At 35.2% G+C, this 19,028-nt stretch overlaps 1 protein-coding gene and 1 pseudogene across 2 annotated transcripts; one reads left to right on the top strand and one right to left on the bottom strand.

Annotated features, from left to right (window-relative positions):
- Window positions 1–1,964: 1,964 nt before the first annotated feature.
- LOC143550453 (phytochrome E-like) lies at window positions 1,965–7,318 on the top strand (annotated as a pseudogene). The gene is made up of 4 exons (XR_013138332.1): window positions 1,965–4,098; window positions 4,906–5,755; window positions 6,630–6,956; window positions 6,994–7,318. The product of XR_013138332.1 is annotated as a phytochrome E-like (transcript).
- A 181-nt stretch (window positions 7,319–7,499) lies between these two features.
- Window positions 7,500–13,585, bottom strand: LOC143550480 (protein MEI2-like 5). The gene is made up of 13 exons (XM_077041120.1): window positions 13,318–13,585; window positions 12,591–12,635; window positions 12,358–12,504; window positions 11,854–12,275; window positions 11,052–11,210; window positions 10,839–10,955; window positions 10,587–10,738; window positions 10,119–10,210; window positions 9,109–10,012; window positions 8,602–8,686; window positions 8,436–8,504; window positions 8,171–8,350; window positions 7,500–8,100 (listed from the first exon to the last, which is right to left on the bottom strand). Exons 2-13 carry the CDS (start codon window positions 12,619–12,621, stop codon window positions 7,978–7,980), a joined length of 2,481 nt encoding a protein of 826 aa, XP_076897235.1. The 5' UTR covers window positions 12,622–12,635; window positions 13,318–13,585; the 3' UTR covers window positions 7,500–7,977.
- Between the last annotated feature and the right edge of the window lie 5,443 nt (window positions 13,586–19,028).

The raw sequence follows: 19,028 nt of genomic DNA, 5'->3' as shown, positions 1-19,028 counted from the left end.
TAAGGATAGAGTGACTACTTTTAGAGAGAGATTTGTTTGATGTGTGGTTTGTTTTATAAACACTATGCACTCGCCTTTGGCTTTCTTAACACTCATCGGTACAAGTCAACGTCCAACACTTTGTTTTTAAATACAAAGTCAACTTAATTTGAGAAACCAGCGTCGCGAGGGACTAGGGGTTCGAACTAACAAGCCTCGTTGGCTTCATAATTACTATGTCGTATTTATGGTCATGGCAACGGTTGTAGTCGTAGATCATAATAAGAGAAACAGGGAAGGGAGGCGAACCCGTCGGTAGGACTGCGATATGATGTTAGGTTTGTTACATTAATCATATTGCAATAATAAATAGAATACCTATATAAAACTATCTTATATAAGGTATTAAGGTCCATAACCTATTGTTACCCACACAATTAACCCAAAACATAATAATCATACTACTCTACATCACTACATGAAGCATGCAACCCAACATTCGATCTAGGTGGCAAATGACCCGAGCTACTCGAGCTCCAATCGATAATAAAAAACTTGAAACAAGCCCGAGACTCAAATGTAGCTAGTTTAGTTATTGAGTCTGAGCTCGAGCCTTGTATGGGAAGCTCATTTAGGTTTGGACTTCTATGTATTAAGTTTACACTTCACTCGAGCTCGAGCCAGGCATAGGCTCATTACGTTTTTTCCCAAATATAAAAAAAATAGTGAAAAATTTTAATGATAACTAATAAACGAGTCGAGCCCGAGCTTAAAACAACACTCACGAGCCAAGCTTAAACTTTTCAAAAAGAACTTGAAACGAGCCGAATTTTAGCCCGAGCCCCTAGACTGTGTGTGATTCATACGTGTAGCCTTTTAGTATAAAGAAATCATATTTATACGAAGAGTAGACTGGTGTCAGCTGCTGCAGTGCACACCAGGTGTATGATAATATGGGTCAACGAGTGAGTTTAAACTATGTGGCTGGCGGCAATTTAAATCTGGCATCATCTCCACCACATTCCAAGTATTGACGTATGGTGGTTCCAAATTACCCATTTCATTTTCCAATGTCTCTTCTAAACCAAGTCTTCTTTTACTTTTAGTTTTCCTTTCTTTAAGTTTTACCAAGGCCTTTTATTTTATTATTTTTATTAAAAAAATAGAACTTAGTATTTCGATTTTAAACTTGGACGGATAAGTTAGGAAACATAAAAATACCGTCCGCGAAAACTGCTTTTGAAATAAATATTTAGTGGGAAAATATGGACGGGTCCTCAAGATTTTCAAAAATTTAGTCGGATTTTCGTAAATTCTTACATATGTTAAAATACAATTGGTTTAGAAATCTGGTCGGATATTATCCCAATATGTCGCACATGTCCAAATTATGTGGGCTATTTTAGGAATATTTGAGAATTTATGGCTAAAACGTATTTCCTCTCTCTTTATAAAAGGACTACTTTGGGAATTTTTCCTATATATATATGCCTTGTGTCGACTATTGGTTGGTATGAATGCGGGACCCATCTTACTTAAGATTTTTCATGCCAAAAAGACTAGCTAATAGTTTGTCTTTCATGGTGTAATCTGATAGTTCTATGAAAGGATGTGTTACTTAGAAAGTTATAGGCTAAAAGTCAATGTCTATTTTAGTATTAAGTTGAAATAATCTTTTTCTTGGTCTACATCGTATACAAACACACACACACACACTTCTCTCCACCAATCATATACAAACACACACACACACATCTATTTTTTTTCTTTTCTTTTTTCATTTAAATATTAGTTAACCAAAATGCGCTAGTTAAAGCTCTATTGCCTACGTGGCAGTGACAGTATTGCTTTAACTAGCCCTTGCTAGTTAAACCACACCACATAACCGAACGAATAAGTCAAGTAAATTAAAAAACTAGACATGAAACTAGTTGCAAGTGAAGTTAATAAATATGCGGGGACATCAAGTTCAAACTATCATATATATACAACAGTGCTGCTGTAGCTTCTATAAACATTCTTCATATTTCAAACAAACCATTACAGAACATCCATACAAACTCCTTTCAAGTTATGAAAATGGAGTTAGAAGTAACTGCAGAGGAACCAACCATTAACAAGAATAAACATAAAACTGCCACCTCATCAGGTGGAAGCAACATCAACATCAACCCAACTCATAAAACCCAAACCCTGGCTCAATATGGTGCTGATGCTAGACTGTTATCAGAGTTTGAACAGTCAGTCGAATCCGGTAAATCTTTCAACTACACAAATACACTAACACATGCACCAGAAGCTGTAGCTGAACAAGAAGTAACTGCTTACTTATCCAAAATCCAAAGAGGTGGTCTTGTTCAACCTTTTGGCTGCATGATTGCAGTCGAAGAGCCCGGTTTTAACATAATAACTTTTAGTGAAAACTGTTATAATATGTTAGATTTAAATCTTGAAAATAATAATAAAACTCTGCTTGGAGTTGATGCTAGAACACTTTTCACATCTAGCTCAAAGGCTTCATTAGAAAGAGCTATAGCTGTTAGAGATATTAAGTTATTAAACCCTATTTGGGTCCACTAGAAAACGACCCGTAAACCGTTTTACGCGATTCTTCATAGGATCGACGTTGGAGTTGTGATTGACTTAGAGCCAGCTAGTTCTAGTGACCCCACCGTGCTGTTTTCCAGTGCGGTTCAATCGCAAAAACTCGTCGTTAGAGCGATTTCGAGGCTGCAGAGTCTTCCTAGTGGAGATATTGGTGTTATGTGTGACACTATTGTTGAAGAAATACAAAAGCTTACCGGTTATGATCGGGTTATGGTTTATAAGTTTCATGATGATGAACATGGTGAAGTTGTTTCGGAAGTTAAACGATTTGATTTGGAACCGTATTTAGGATTACACTACCCTGCAACTGATATCCCACAAGCGGCTCGGTTCTTGTTTAAACAAAACCGTGTGAGAATAATCGTTGATTGTCGTGAAAAACCGGTTCCGTGATTCGAAGTCAAGAACTAAAGCAGCCGGTTTGTTTGGTCAACTCGACGCTCCGGGCCCCACACGGGTGTCATGTGGTTTACATGAATAACATGAACTCGATTGCTTCTTTGGTGATGGCAATTCTTATAAACAATAATGAGTCTTTAAAACTATGGGGTTTGGTGGCGTGTCATCACACGACGCAGCGTTACATCCCGTTCCCACTTCGTTATGCGTGCGAGTTTTTTATGCAGTCGGTTGGTTTGCAGCTTTACATGGAGATACAATTAGCTGAGCAAAAAGCAGAGAAAAATATTCTTCGTATGCAGACGACGTTATGCGACATGCTCCTGCGAGACGACCCGTTTAGGATCATAATGAACTCTCCAATCATTATGGATTTGGTTAAATGTGATGGTGCGGCTTTATACTATGATACCAAAGTTTGGTTAACTGGTGTGACTCCAAATGAAACACAAGTTAAAGATATTATTAAATGGCTGTGTGATGAACATAAAGATTCGACAGGTTTTAGTACTGAAAGTTTGTTGCTTTCTGGTTATTCGGGTGCGGGTTTGCTCGGTGATGCGATTTGTGGTATGGCTGCTGCAAGGATTAACTCAAAAGATTTCATGTTTTGGTTTCGATCACAAACGGAACGAGAGATTAAATGGGCGGGTGCGAAGCATCATCCAGAAGAGAAAGATGATGGTGATAAAATGCACCCGAGGTCTTCGTTCAAGGCGTTTCTTGAAGTTGTAAGAAGCAAGAGTTTGCCTTGGGAAGATTCTGAGATTAATGTGATACATTCGTTGCAGTTGATAATGCGAACGTCTGCTCAAGATGTTGTGGATAATAGTACTCAAAGAATGATGAAATATAGTCAACAAAGTGAGAGTGATGGTCAACGGGTGGCTGAAATCAGTTCGGTTGCTTGTGAAATGATGAGGTTGATTGAAACAGCTTCTGTTCCTATTTTTGGTGTTGATGTATGCGGTTTGGTTAACGGGTGGAATGGGAAAATTGCAGAGTTGACTGGAGTCAAAGCTAGTGAAGCTATGGGGAAGTCTTTGATCGGTGAGTTTGTTCATGAAACGTCGCGTGGAATTGTCGAAGATATTCTCCGTATAGCTTTGCTCGGTAAATCGTTTATTATAAGTTTTCGAGTATAACAACAGTTATTAGTTAGAAAGTATCAAAGGTGACAACTTTGACCCGTTTACTTATGGATGGGTCTATTTGACTATTTGGTTTTGTTTATATCTCAAACGCGTCAACTATAAAGTTATATGCTTAAAGGGGAATGGGGTCAAACGGGTTTATAGTCGCCAAATGTCTGTTGTTAAAGCATACAACCTTCTTAACTGTTTTTAATATATCCATATTTTATTTGGCTTTTTAATAAAACAAAATAGCGTGGGAGGTTTTGTGCGCTAAAAACATATCTGCCTCTCTATTGTAATTGGATCCATTTTTTAGTTCAAGTATAAAAATAAACTTTAGACAAAAAAAAAGTTCCTTAATTTACCCTTTAAAAGCAAATCATGAGCATATGGTAAAAGATTGATGATAAATCAACAATGTCTTTGTAATTTATTTCTTTTTATGAATATTTTTTTTTATTCCAGTTATATATTTTCGACATAACCATTCATATTTTTTTATTAACACAAACCAAGCTACATATGGATAATGGGTAAGTGAGCAACAAGCTGCGCCGCTATCCCCTTTCATTATTTTTGTAAATTTGCAGAATTGATTTTGTGTGATTTGTGTTTTTCTTTATTTATGTAATTTTGGATTTATTTATTTAGAACAAAAGAGGAACAACAAAAAAGACAGCTTTTTTTTCTACAGGAACTTTATATATTGTTATAAAAAAATACAACTTTTATTTTATATAAGTTTAATTTCCTTTTTTGTAGTTTTATATTTATACTTAAATACTTAGTTTTTTTATTAAGTTGCTTAATATCTTACTATGGGTATTTACTATGATCACTGATTTGATACAGGTACAGAAGAAAAAAAACATAGAACTAAAACTGCAGAAAGTTAGCAATGACCAGCAAAACAAAATTATATACATTATGGCTAATACATGCATAAGCCGAGACTGCATGAACAACATTGTTGGTGTATGTTTTGTCGGTCAAGATATCACAGACAACAAAAATATCATGGACCAGTTTATACGTATGGAAGGAGATTATAACTCAATCATTCAAACTCTAAATCCATTAATCCCCCCTTTATTCGCTTCAAACGAAAACGCGTGTTGTTCCGAATGGAATGCAGCCATGGAAGCGCTTACGGGTCATATGAAACATGAAGTTATTGGAAAAGTTCTTCCTGGTGAAGATTTTGGAGGTTTATGTCCAGTTAAAGATGAAGACACGCTGACCAAGTTCAGGATCTTGTTGTATAATTCGATCAACGGTCAAGATTCATCGGTTGCACCGTTCGGGTTTTTTGGGAAAGATGGGAATCTTGTAGAGTGTTATTTGACAACAAACAAGAGAGTTGGCGAAAGTGGAAAAATGGTTGGGTGTTTTTGTTTTTTGAGGACGAAAATGTTGTTAAACGAGAGTAAAAATGAGTCAAATGACCAAGATTTGGCGTATATTAAGCAAGAAGTTAAGAACCCGTTAAACGGGCTTTTTTTTACTCGCAAGCTGCTTGAAAACTCGGGTGTTTCGGATCATCAGAAGCAGTATCTTGCGACGAGTGGCGCTTGCGAAAGACAAATTGCGTCGGTTGTTGAGAATATGGGCATGTTAAAAAGTATTGAAGAAGGGTAAGTGTTGAATTTAAAGGCGCAAAGTGGCGCGTAACGGGTCAAATGGGTGATTTTATTAGGGGTGTGCGTGGTGTGGGTTGGTGCGGTTTTTGGCTAAACCCAAACCGAAAACCAAAACTTCAGTTTTTGGAGTTTTTGAAACTGTTCGGTTTCGGTTTTTCGGTTTCGGTTTTTTTGGTTTTTGCCATTTGAGCTTGAAAATTTTACGCCGAAAAAAAAGTTGCCAAAAAATAATGAATTTAGGTATAAATAATTTTGTTAATTGTAAAATAATACTGTTATTCATTTGATAAGAAATATTGGAGTTACATATTTATTAAATTCTTATAAACTAATTAATATAAAATATAAAAAAACAAAACTTTAGGAATTCGGTTCGGTTTTTTCGTTTTTTTTTTTTACATTCAAAACCAAAGCCGAACCGTTAGTGCAGTTTTTACAAAAACATAAAACCAAACCGTCGGTTTTTGTTTCGGTTTGGATTTTTCGGTTTTTTGGTTTCGGGTCGGTTTTTTCGGTTTATTGCACACCCCTAGATTTTAAAATGTAGAGGTAAGCTTGGGTTGACCCGAGAACATTTTTTGTCATAAATGATAAAAGCATTAAATATGATTACAATAATGATATTTGATTATTTTAGTATTAAAATCTTGACACAATTTCCATTTTAGCTCGAATAAATAATTCATCAATTTGACCCGTTTGAGATTAGAAATAACCCAAATCAACCCATTCATAACCGAACGGGTCAAAATTGTCGTGTTACTGAAAGAATCCAAAAAGTTGTGTTTTGACCTCAAAAGTCAAACTTTATCTGTTATTAAGTCAATTTATGAATTTTTTTTATTTTTTATTTTTTTTGGTTTTGCAGCAATGTGGAGCTGAACTCGGACGAATTTGTCATGGAGAATTTGTTAGATGCTGTTGTGAGCCAAGTAATGATGGTTCTGAATGAAAAGAATATTCCATTGGTTCACGAAATACCAAATCAAGTCAAAACGCTTGGTCTTATCGGCGATCAAATTAGGCTGCAAATAATCTTATCAGATTTCTTGATCAGCATTGTGAACCATGCACCTTCAGTAAACGGTTGGGTGGAAATCAAAGTGTCCCCCGGGCTCAGGATGAAACAAGATGGACACGAGTACATTCATCTACAGTTCAGGTACATATTTTAACTTCGGGTCAATTTCAAAAGGTTATCCAGTTGATCCGTTATTTCATATTTCCTGCAGAATGAGTCATCCGGGCCCGGGGCTGCCTGCAAACATTATCAAAGAAATGTATGAAGAAAGAGACAATTTAGGTAGCCAAGAGGGGCTTGCTCTCAATCTTTCAAGAAAGCTTCTTCACATCGTGAACGGCCATGTGCATTATGTTAGAGATGATAGCAAGTGTTGTTTTCTCATTGACATTGAACTTCAAACCAGGATCTGACAACTGCAGTGTTAATGGGTTCAAGTGTTCAACTGCTTCATGTAATGTAATGTATATATCAGTTTTCACCCTGTTCATGGATCAGTTTGGTTAATCTTAGCATGTAAAAAGTTGTTCAAATTCAATAATAAATTCCATATCAACATTTTTGTATCTTCATATATCTTTTTGTAGTTTTAAGTTTTAAATTACTTATGACATTATCTAAATAAGTCAGTAATGCATCAGGTCACAATATTGCTACTTTCTACAAGAGAATCACAATTATTATTATCCAATAAAGTAAAGGACAGTTGGAATTTATAACACATAATTTAATACACCAGGTCATTACATTACAACATGATAATGACATTTGACCTGCAAAAGGGCCTTTCTACAACAAACAAAGGCTCCTCTAAAACATGAAAAACCTGCTCTCATTACAACTGAAAACATTGGAGCAAACCACAAAACAAAAACTAAACAAATAAAAAAAAAAGTTCCCAAACATTTTTCCCATCAGTTTTAGTCAACAACTAAAGATTCAAAACACATTCACAGTCAGATCTACCCCCTCTAACAAAGACTATTCGACTTCTGATCATACGATTTCTTTTTTTTTCTTTCCTTTACAACTCTTTTTATCTTTTCAAAAGTAGAGAAAATTCGCCTGCACTCATGCCGCCCTTTTAATGTGATTCTCATAATTCTATACACCATATGTACCGATGAAAGTCAGCAGTCTTGGGTAAATATTATTATTTTGGACAGTTTAGCAAGACTGCTGGCTTCACCTGCTGTCAGCTCTGCTCAGTTGCACCGTGACCCGCCCCGTCTTTCGCAGGGCTACCTGACGAGTCACCCGAGTCTGAACCATTTGACTTGTGTATTTGAATATTCAACATACTTGATGACAAAGGTTCCTGTAAGACAGTAAGGATATATAAGTAATTTAGCATTTTCATATAATTATTTTTAAATAAACATGCTTACCTGATCAACAACTTCTGAGCCCTCTGAATGGAAAAGAATAGGGCGGCAACGTTTGTCTTCGTTCATCAAACTTGAGTTCTGGAAATGAGTCACGAGTGCCATCTTTCCTTGGATTCGAGCATACGCCAAAGATGCAACTTTTTCACTGTTGAATTTCTCCCATTTTTTCCCATTAAACGCCTACAAACAAATGTATAGATCATCAGTTAAGTCCATGTTGAATTTAAAAGATCAAAGATAGTTGATCGTAAGATAGAAATTAAACCTGGTAAAATGGGATTATGTGAGTTGGAGAAAGCATGTTTATAAACGCATAGCCGAAATTGCATTTGTTCTGCAGTTAATGGCGAGGAATCAAAATCAGAAATGAAGCAAGATGGAAAAGAGAAGGGAGGGGTTAGATAGCAATAAATTTTTAACAAAAATTATACCTTAAAATCGATTGGCAAGTACAGAAAATCATATGTACCACTATGATTTTCATCAATAGCAGCAAGCAGCATCTTTGAAGTATACCTGGAGTACCACGGATAAAATCAAGTTAAAATCTTTTAGTGATAAAAGTAATCAAGTTGGTTCATATCTTTTCGTGCCAAAACTAATGAAGCCGAAATCTTTTCGTCCCAAAACTAATGAAGCCGAAATCTTTTCGTCCCAAAACTAATAAAGCTGAAATCTTTTTGTGGCAAAATAATGAAGCTGAAATCTTTGTGTTTTGTGTCAAAAATTAAATGTTGAAATCTTTTTGTGCCAAAAATAATCAGGTTGGAATCTTTTTGTGCCAAAAAATAATAAAGTTGTAATCTTTTTGTGCCAAAAATAATATAGAAATCTTTTTGTACCAAAAATAATCAAGTTGTAATCTTTTAGTGCCAAAAATAATCAAGTTTAAAATTTTTTTGTGCCAAACATAATCAATAATTCAATCTTCAATTTACTTGTTAGGAATGTTTTTGATCATCAAAGTAGTTCGAGTATCTTCTCCACTAGTGATTTTATCAAGATCAAGCTGAAACTGTTTCTTGCTATCAGTTTGACCACCATTTTGGTCAACACGGCGGTTCCTGCCTCGCTCACTCATATTTTCAGCCATTGTAGCCCCAAACCCCGCATAAGGCCCGCCACCAAGAAACATAGGACTAACCCTAGGAGAGGGCATGGTACTAAAGCTTGGAGAACCATTTCCAACCGACCCACGAGAACCTAAAAAGCCTCTATCCATATGACCTAAACCTACACCCCCATAAGCAGGTGAACCCACAAACAACGTTTCAGGAGATTCGCGATAATGACCAAAATGTCCTTCAAACGGTATCCCAGATGGCGCGGATCCAACATGATGATGTTGATGAAGTAAAGATCCATGACGCCCTGTGACTGGAAACCCGTGGGTAATACCAGGTGGGCCCTTGGATGTGGTAAATGGATGACCCATGGTTTGTGATCTAAAACCATGGTTAGGTCCTTTGGGCTGATCAGTTAATATGCTAGGACTAGGGTTGGGACTACCCCACAGAAATTGTGGACCAGAAAGTGTTTCGATTCCTGAACCGTTTGAGCTTGAACCACCAAAAGAGGACTTGGGTTCATTAAACTGACTCAATATGGAGTCTGGAAGCGAATGAGATTGTTGAAATGTGTTGTTTTGGTCAAGATGGTTGTTGTTAGTCCTTCCATTGTCCTTACCAATTGGTGCAATTCTGGCTGGTTGAGAGTGCAAGATTGAAGCCAGACCAGATAAACCGTTGCCAAAATTAGGGCTCACTGAGCCGAGGACCGGTGACTTGCTAACACTTTGTAGAGGACTGTGTTCAATTGGGCTGCCAAATTGTGGCCAGACACCTGCTATGTCAATTACATTGAATAATTCATAGAATAGTCAGATAAAGACAACTCAAAACATACATTTTTCTCAAAGAACACAATGTAACAACAAAAGTTTTCTTACCTGGAGGAGAGTTGGCAATCGAGGGACCCACTTGAAGTCGAAAACTTCTAGTGTCATCTTGGTCAAAGTCTTGAGTCAATTGTAACATTAGGCTAAAGAAGGAAGGAAAATATTTTGATTAATAATCATCACACACAACAATAATTGCAAGAAACAGACAAATAAGGACACGATTTCTGCTTTATTCAACAATTTGGACTACTTAATCAACCATCAAATCAACATCAAGATTTCTTTCTTCTAACTTTTAAAGTTCCTAGACCCAACATCAATTTTACAAGAACTTTTATTCCGAGACACGTGATGATCTTTGATTGATCTGTTTAGTGTGAACACCACAAGTCTTTCTTAAAAGAAGGTAACGCTATTCATACCACAAATGAGCAGAACATGTATAAAAGAAGGTTATAAAACAATAAGCTATGGCATATCTTTTCTTTTTTTAGCGATAAAAATATGTATACTTACTTTCGGCGGGCTCCACCAGGGCGACTAGGTTCAAGCTTTATGCGCTTCCCAGCTATGTCACTCCGGTTTAGAGATCTAAGGGCTGCTTCGGCAGCTCTGACATCATAATACTCAATAAACTTATGGTGTCGTTTATGCGGTGTTTCCCTAATCTGTTATCGTGAGAAAAATTACACAGTTAAGTTTCTTTAAATGATAAAGCCAGATGGTTGTAACAAAATCAACATTTTTGCAGTGGAGAGCAGGAATTACCTCTTTAACCTCACCATATGCCCCAAATATTTGAAGAAGATCTTCACATGAAACTGAAGGATCCAGATTAAAAACAACCAAAGTTCCCTGATTTATATCTTTGTCTGACGGGTTATCCTAATACACATGAAAAACAGATGAAAAGACGGATTACATTAACTTCTATAAGGAAGATAAAAGGGAACAACAAAATGTATAAATTCAAATATAGACCTTTGGAATCGAGTAGTGAATGTCTAGCTTCCTCCTTCGTAGTGGCTTATTCTGTAACGAGCGCATAGCAGTCCGCGCAGCACGGATATCATAGTAAGATATCATCACAAAGCCCCTATGTTTACATGCTGTGTATAGTGTTCTGATATCACCGTATTGCTACAAGGTAACACAATAATATGTTAGTAAATAATCACAAAGAATACAAAAACAAAGAAAAAGGATCTTAGAACCACTTGGTGTATCAAGAACTGAAAATAATATATTAAAATTCTTAGAGAACAGAGAACTTTCACTTTTCAAAAATCCCAATTAGTGCAACCACTTCCATCATTTGGCTTTTCGTTGCAGACAAATTATAATATTATAAATTGCATAAGTGAATACTATAAATTAGAAGATTGTGCAACTCCATACGAAGCACGTGATCGGCTTTTTCATCAATGTTTCCACATTAATTCCATAATCATTCGCAAAATAATGTAATAGGCCAGTGGTTGACTTTTCAAACCAATCAGACCTAGCTTTTTGTTTGCAATCATAAATTTGGTTAACTTTGGTTGTTGCTAACGTTTTCACAAGAACAATAAATTATCCCATGCAAAAAGCCAAATCCAACAGTCCAAAAATTCAGGGCTTTAATATCTAGGGTATGACAAAATGTGTCAAGATCTACACGAGAGTAACGTGCTTCCTATATTATTGTCTAATAAGCACAAAAGACAACTTTTTTGTCAATCATTGAACAGCAAAAACTACTATATATATTGACAAATTCAACAGGATGGGTAGAATTAATTACCTCAAACAAAGTTCTGAGTTCCGAATCCTCAACGTTGCTATTAATATTACGCACAAATAAAGTTCTTGAAGGATGCTCTCCATATGGGTGTTCTCCAGCAACCGTCCCCACACCATTTGCAATACCGTAATGGGACAACCCGTTACCAACCACCCCATCACCTAAACTCACCTTTGAAATACCCAAATTCAAGTTATCCATATCAGATTCAAGTTCCATACCCCCTCCACTTCCAAAAAGATCATACTCTTCCAACTCATCTGCACGGTTAGTGAAAGCAGTGAGGTCAAACCCATCAATTACACCAGCTAATAGCTCATCTTCATCAGGTAGCAAGTTCCCAATTGTATGATCTGCAATATCTTCTAGCAAATCACTCCCATCTAATGGCTGAAAATTGTTCTCTGCGGTATTCGGTATCACTGCATTTTAAGTTTAAAAAAAAATTAAACCTAAGCAACGTTTAGGTTAGAAAATTTTCATTAAAAGAGGATAAAAGCATACACTTCTCATGGGGCAAAACTGGTAATGAACTTGAGAAAAGGGCGGTATCACTTGAGGCATCATTATAATTATCAGATCTGGTTAACATGTCCTTTGTCCCGCTTCCAACAGCTTTTGAATAATTCATTGGGGTCAATTTTGACGGACCTACCATAAAAAACATATCTTTTTCAATAACTTTCTAGTTACTGCAATGCATGTAAACCAAAAACCAGTGGAAAATTCAATCTTACCGAAAGGAAAATGCTGCGAAGAATGTTGCATTGTGAATCACACTTCTGTCAAAAAAAATCAGGTCAAAACTCAAACGTATCAGTATTCGCCACAAATCAACCTTTGTTATAAGCATATAAAAAGAATACAGATGATCTAATTATATCGAATTCTGATTTCAATTTTTCTGATTATTTTTGTATATGATTGCCTGATTCTGATCGAACTATGCAAGCAGCAAAAATCAATTTCAAATAACACACAGAAACATATTTACATCAAACCCAATCAAATCAAAATTAGTCAACCAGATTGCTTACAATTACCTACAAAATCAATGCATTAACATAAAAAAATAATAAAAAATCATAAAAAAATAAAATAAGATAAAAACTTTATCACAAATTACGATAAACTAGCACAAAACTATCAAAAAAATCCAAATTAACAACAAACAATCACTCAAATTGACAACTAATTGCATGATCCAGTCATCCACACCACCAATTAACCCTAAACCACCAATCCACACACCGATCACAACATGCAAAACAATTAAACCTCATAACAATCATTCAATTTCACAATCACAACTAAACCCTAACTTTCCCCCAAAATCCGAAACCCTAGAAACACAGTATATAATAATAATAATAATAATAATAATAATAATAATAATAATAATGACACTATAAACATGTAATTCATGTGTGTGTGAGAGAGAAAGAGAAGCGAAATAAAAGGTACCTGAAAAAGGTCAGACTAAAAAGACAAGCGTTGAAGACAGTAATAATAATATTATTATTATGAAGAATGGAATGGATTCAAAACCGTGTGTGAATCTGCAAGAGATTCGACGAAGACATGATGATCGGATGAGAGAGAAAGAAGAAGAAGAAGTTTAGAGAGAGAAACAGTGGAGACGTGAGAGAAGAGAGAACTGTGTGTGTTTTTGTTAATTAGAAAAACAAAAGGCGTACGGAATCTATATATCTATAGATACATGATGATGCGTGTATGTATCTATATGTATTATTGTTATTATTATTATTATTGTATATGTAGAGAGAGAGAGAGAGAGAAAGTTTGTGATTGGATGAAGTGAAGAAAGAAAGAAAGAAAGAAAGAAAGAAGAATGATTGATGAGGGAAGAGAAAGATATAAAAGATAAGATTGTTTAAACTCTCATGTGTTTGGTGTCCGTATCTTGATTTTTAACATCACCCAAATGACGCTTTTGCCCTTGGAAACTAAAGGTGTATAAACCGGTTTAAAACTTAAAACCGGTTCGTGTTGATTAACAAAAGTCAAAACTGGTTTATGATCGGTTTCGGTTCGGGTTGAAACCGGTTCTTGAACAATGACGATCGGTTTCGGTTCGGTTTTTATCGGTTTTCGTTCGGGTTTTGGCCGGTTTTGATAGGTTTTGATTAACCGGTTTTTGTGGAGAAAATTACAACCGGTTCCAAACCGATTTCCATATAATCGGTTTGGTTCCGGTTTGATTTTCGGGTCAGTTCGGTTAACCGGTTATTTGCCCAGCTCTATTGAAAACAATATTATTTATCTTTCGGATATACTAAGGAGGAGATATTAATTTAATGGTAATCTTTTTTATATTAAATATCGAAGGTATTTAATTTTATGGGAGATGCTCTTTCTTTGTTCCAATAAGGAAGGTTTGATTTTAGTAGATAAAGGCTTTTAAATGAAATGACTGTTTTACCCTTTGTCATGTTTTTTTTGGAATTGTTAAGGAGTGACTAATTTAATGTTGATCTTGATATTAAATGTTAGAGGTAAGGCTTGATTCTAGTAGATAAGTTTGAATTAAAGCTTCTAGAAGAATTAAATATTTTTAAACTCAAAACGTAGTTAATTAATGCAGCATCATAAGTTATTCATATATGGTTACAGACCGTGTAATTACACTTGTACGATGTATACGGTAGCTTTTACTATGGAGTCGGGTAAGATAAGCAGTTTAATAATGGTTTTGTATCACGGTTAAAACCGGGGAGAAATTGCTTATACAACAATTTTGTAAGATTGTTTTTTAGGAAATTACTTTTTTTTAAGTGATTAAGTTATATACTAAGACAGCTCACAAAAACTATTTATGTTAAATATTGATTTTGTTATCTTTATATTTTGTGTAATCCCATTTAGAACATATCTTACAGTTGGCAACTATAAAATTGTAAGAAAGATAAATACAAATCTGAATATTGGTTATTTGATTTATATATGTTATTATTATATTAACATATATAAAACGCGTATTGCTTGAAATCTTTTTAGCAAGTCTAAAATAAAAGATAATGATGTGATTAAATATGTATGTAATCATGAACATATTGTGTATGCCCATCTCTTGTATTATGCATTAATAATTAAAAAACTAACATTTGTTCAAATCGATATGCCCTTTTATATTTATCTGTAAATTATATTAATGTTTTCTAAAGTTATATTTAAGTTTTTTGTCGATGAAATATCCATTGTTTTAATGGATGACAAACAAATTTAAACATGATGCATGACCTCAAAATTTTCAGGAGGATATTAAGGTATTAGATTATTTTTTTTAAAAATTTGTCGATATAGCATCATACGATACGCCGTCCGGTCATCTAAAACATGCATAAGAAATACTCATTTGCCCGAACTATACTCGTAAATATATTTTTTTTTCTTTGTGACAGTAGTTTACTAATATATTGGCTTCTAGTCTTATACTTTTTTAGTTTTTTATTATTTTGTTAATAGAAATTAAAATAGTGAGAAGTATACTTGTGAATTCCGACAATTACTTTTTAAAAAGTTAACTGATAGACGTGATACCTTACATTGAATAATCAGATACCCACCATGTATGGTACCACTAAGTGTAAGTGAGATATGTGAACGTGAGTGGGCCGTTAAAATTCTCCTCATAAACACAACACAAATTCGCCATTTATCAGGGGATGTTGATGAATTAGACTCATTAATAGAATTGTTTGTTTTGACATGTTAATAGCAATTACATCAATGCTAGTAATCAAATGTCCGACACGAGTATGCACGCACGAAACACATGTCACTATTGGTTACCGATTATGTTAGGGGAATTCGACACATGTCTCTCATAAAAATATGCTCATGTATTCGAAACATGCATACATTCGATCTTTTAACAAACCCATACAAGATAAACCATACCTTGATACTCATAGGTTTCTCAAGGATTAACGGTAGAAAATTGTATGAATAAATAAACACTAGAAACTATTGCATCTATGAATTTATATCAACAAAAATCGTATTTTTATTAAGTGATAATTATGAAAGTATAATGACCATGTGTACACAAACTATTGTAGCGTATTTATGTTTTATTTTGCTATAAACACAAACCAAGTACCTATTAATACTCAAAATTGTATCTTCATGTATCATGAATAAGTTTAAATAACAAATTTTTTAAAGACCCAAATATACTAAACTATCGGAAAACTCCAAGTAAGAAGCAAGAAACCCAAGTACGAAATACGAAATGAGGCAACCAACTAGCATATTTAGTGAGTATTATGACAAGAACATACCAACATCTCAAACATTAAATATGAGTTTATATGTGTTTCTTTTACTAAAAGAAAATAATATAGCGTATACGATTATGACATAAACACGCGAGATCTATTTTTGTCCTTTCGAGCATCTAGTTAGTGTGAACGTACAATGTACCCATTTTGTAAGTGTAGATCGTTAATGTTAGTTGAAATAAGCGTTATAATTGTTATCACATGATCTATGTCAAAATCTTTCTAACTATTTTCACAAGACATTATGAGCATATTATTGTCCATGGACGTGTAACGATAACTTTTAAGTGTAATCCATTCGATAATGGTAGTAGAAATTTATACTCCTTAATATCAGTAGAAGCTAACTTGTAACACATCAAAAAGTAGCCAATTTACTGTGAAAGTTACATCTTTAATAAAAAACGTGAATTGAATGAAAAGGCTAAGCTAGAGGTGCACAAACCGGTTTTTTTAAAAAAAAGCGGTTCGGTTATTAACCGGACCGGTTTTTTTTTGGCCCGGAAAAAAACCGGTTCGGTTAATAACCGGACCGGTTAATAACCGGTTTTTTTCTGTCAAGACCCTAACCGGTCTAACCGGTTAGGACCGGTTTAGAAACCGGTTAGAACCGGTTAATAAACCGGTTTTTTTATTAACCGGTTTTTTTTTTTTTTTAATTTCGCGGTTTCAAATACGAATATTTGTTTTTTATATTTTGTACTTAATGAAGACCATTATTTTTTCACAGTATAAACAAACCGGTAACTACAAGGCAAACCGGTAACTACAAGGCAAAACGGACTGACCGAAGCCATTCTTTGCTTTCGTTGTTAGGGTTCTTTGCTTGGAAGATGAGTATGAGTGTGTGTTGGTGAATGTGTTTTCAACAAACCAAAGATTAAAAACACATAACTTTCATTTATAGTTTTTACATTAAAAATACAAACATTAAATCGTTATCGCATATTCGTAACTCAAAAATACAAACATTAAATCATTAACACTGAAGAAATCTCTGCCAAGAACTGTTGTTCATGATTTAACTAAAAAATACAAACATTAAATCGTGAACTAGCAGATGCTCCTGTTGTTCCCAATCGCAGTTTGTTCATGATTTGCCTCCATGTTTGCTGTTTCTTTAACTAAATTAGAAAAATCCAAATCAACAAGTAAATAAGAGCACATATTAGGAAAAAGAATGCTTAGACACGATTACATGAACAACTTGCTGTTTCTTACTCATGATTTGCCTCCATGTTTGCTGTTTCTTTAACTAATTTTCTTCGCTACCCGATCCCGAGCTATTTCTTAGGTAATCGTCGTACGCGGCTTCTTCATCGGTCATTGGTTGAGTGTGTCCTTCATTGACCTCGTCTTCATACAAGCCCGCTTCATACTCCATTTCCCCCTCGAGTGAGCGTTGATGTTGTGCCCTATCTAAAGAGTCCAAGTAATCCTTGTAGCAAATCGACATCTCTATAGCTGGTGCAGTGAGTCGAGTCCTCCTAATCGATATAACCCTGCCAGAAACAGAAAAAGCAGACTCCGAAGCTACCGTGGAAGCTTGGACCGTTAGTAAATCTTTGGCCATGGCGGCGAGGATCGGAAACTCATCCTCCTTACCTCTCCACCAAGCCAGCAAATCAAGACTTCTAAATTCATCCGGAGTCATGTGTTTTACAAAGTTGGTACCACCATACCTTCCAAGTTCACTGCTTGGGGTGTTTACCCTTTGACGTTTACCGGCGTCTTCCCAAATCATGTAGTACATCCCCATTTCAAGGTCGGTTTGGGATTGGGATTGGGCAACAGCTCTTAACGAGTCATGAATTTGGGAAGACGACCCGTATTTTGTAAGGTAGACATCATACATGTTTGACAAGGTGGTGTTGAAAGCATTCTTTAAAGTTTGGCTATAATAGGGGTTTTGATCGTCGGTTAACCCAAGCTCATCACAAATTTTTTCTATTAAAGCTTCAACACCACCAACATTGATGCAAGGGTTTAACGCAGCAGCACATGTCAAAACAGCGGGTAGTTGTTGAAAATATTTTCTAAATTTTTCTTTCATTTTTACACCCATATCAAAATAAGGTGCACCCCTACAATCAAGTTCACTCAACTTTGTGCACATGACAGCAAATTTTTGGTAAAGCAATGGGGCTTGTTGGATAGTAAACCCCGGATAAACTAGTTGTGCAATATTTAAAAATTTGAAGGACCTCCGTAACGATCTCAATCAATAACCAGTTTCTAGGATCATATGGTGCACATTTACCCCTACTTGACAAAATTTGATGAAACGCAATTAATGATTCTTTTTGTTGGATGGCTTTCTCAAACATATTACAAGTCGAGTTCCATCTTGTTGGACAATCCCAATTTGGCCCCAACCATTGACAATTAGCTTCTACACAAAATTTTTTGTATTTTGAAAATGTTTTATTGTTGCTAAAAACATCTCGTAACATTCTTTTAAAACTGTTTCTTTGCGTTTCAATCACGTTTAACCCATCTTGCACGGCCAAGTTGATAATATGTGCAATGCATCGGCTATGAAAAAACGCTCCATCACAAATAGGTTTATACTTTAATTTTAAATGGCCAACCGCGGCCGTATTGTTGGACGCGTTATCAAACGAAATTGAAAAGATTTTATCTTCAATTTTGTATTGTCGAATGACTTTATCCAAGATTTGAAAAATATTTCTACCCGTGTGCGGGTAATCAAACAATTGAAACGCAACGGTTCGTTTCATCATTTGCCACGACTCGTGATCAACCCAATGAGCCGTCACACAAATGTATGAGTCGGGCGAACCATGAGGTACCGACCAAACATCCGTTGTTAAGTTTACACCAGTTTGTAAGTTTGAAAAGTATGAAATT

This window comes from Bidens hawaiensis, unplaced genomic scaffold, assembly GCF_021521415.1.
Source record: "Bidens hawaiensis isolate Kalapana, Puna unplaced genomic scaffold, B.hawaiensis_p1.1 tig00016042_1, whole genome shotgun sequence".
Taxonomy (NCBI): domain Eukaryota; kingdom Viridiplantae; phylum Streptophyta; class Magnoliopsida; order Asterales; family Asteraceae; genus Bidens; species Bidens hawaiensis.
Note: the sequence above shows the minus strand (reverse complement) of the source record. Positions and strands in the feature narration are given on the sequence as shown.

Bases quoted from the DNA above. Each gene is read 5' to 3' on its own strand.
- LOC143550480 (XM_077041120.1), bottom strand. From the start codon at position 12,621: ATGCAACATTCTTCGCAGCATTTTCCTTTCG. The intron at 12,505-12,590 runs GTAAGATTGAAT...TTTTTATGGTAG, and splicing joins TTCGCAGCATTTTCCTTTCG to GTCCGTCAAAATTGACCCCA. The intron at 10,739-10,838 runs GTAATTCCTGCT...TCACGATAACAG, and splicing joins CATATGGTGAGGTTAAAGAG to ATTAGGGAAACACCGCATAA.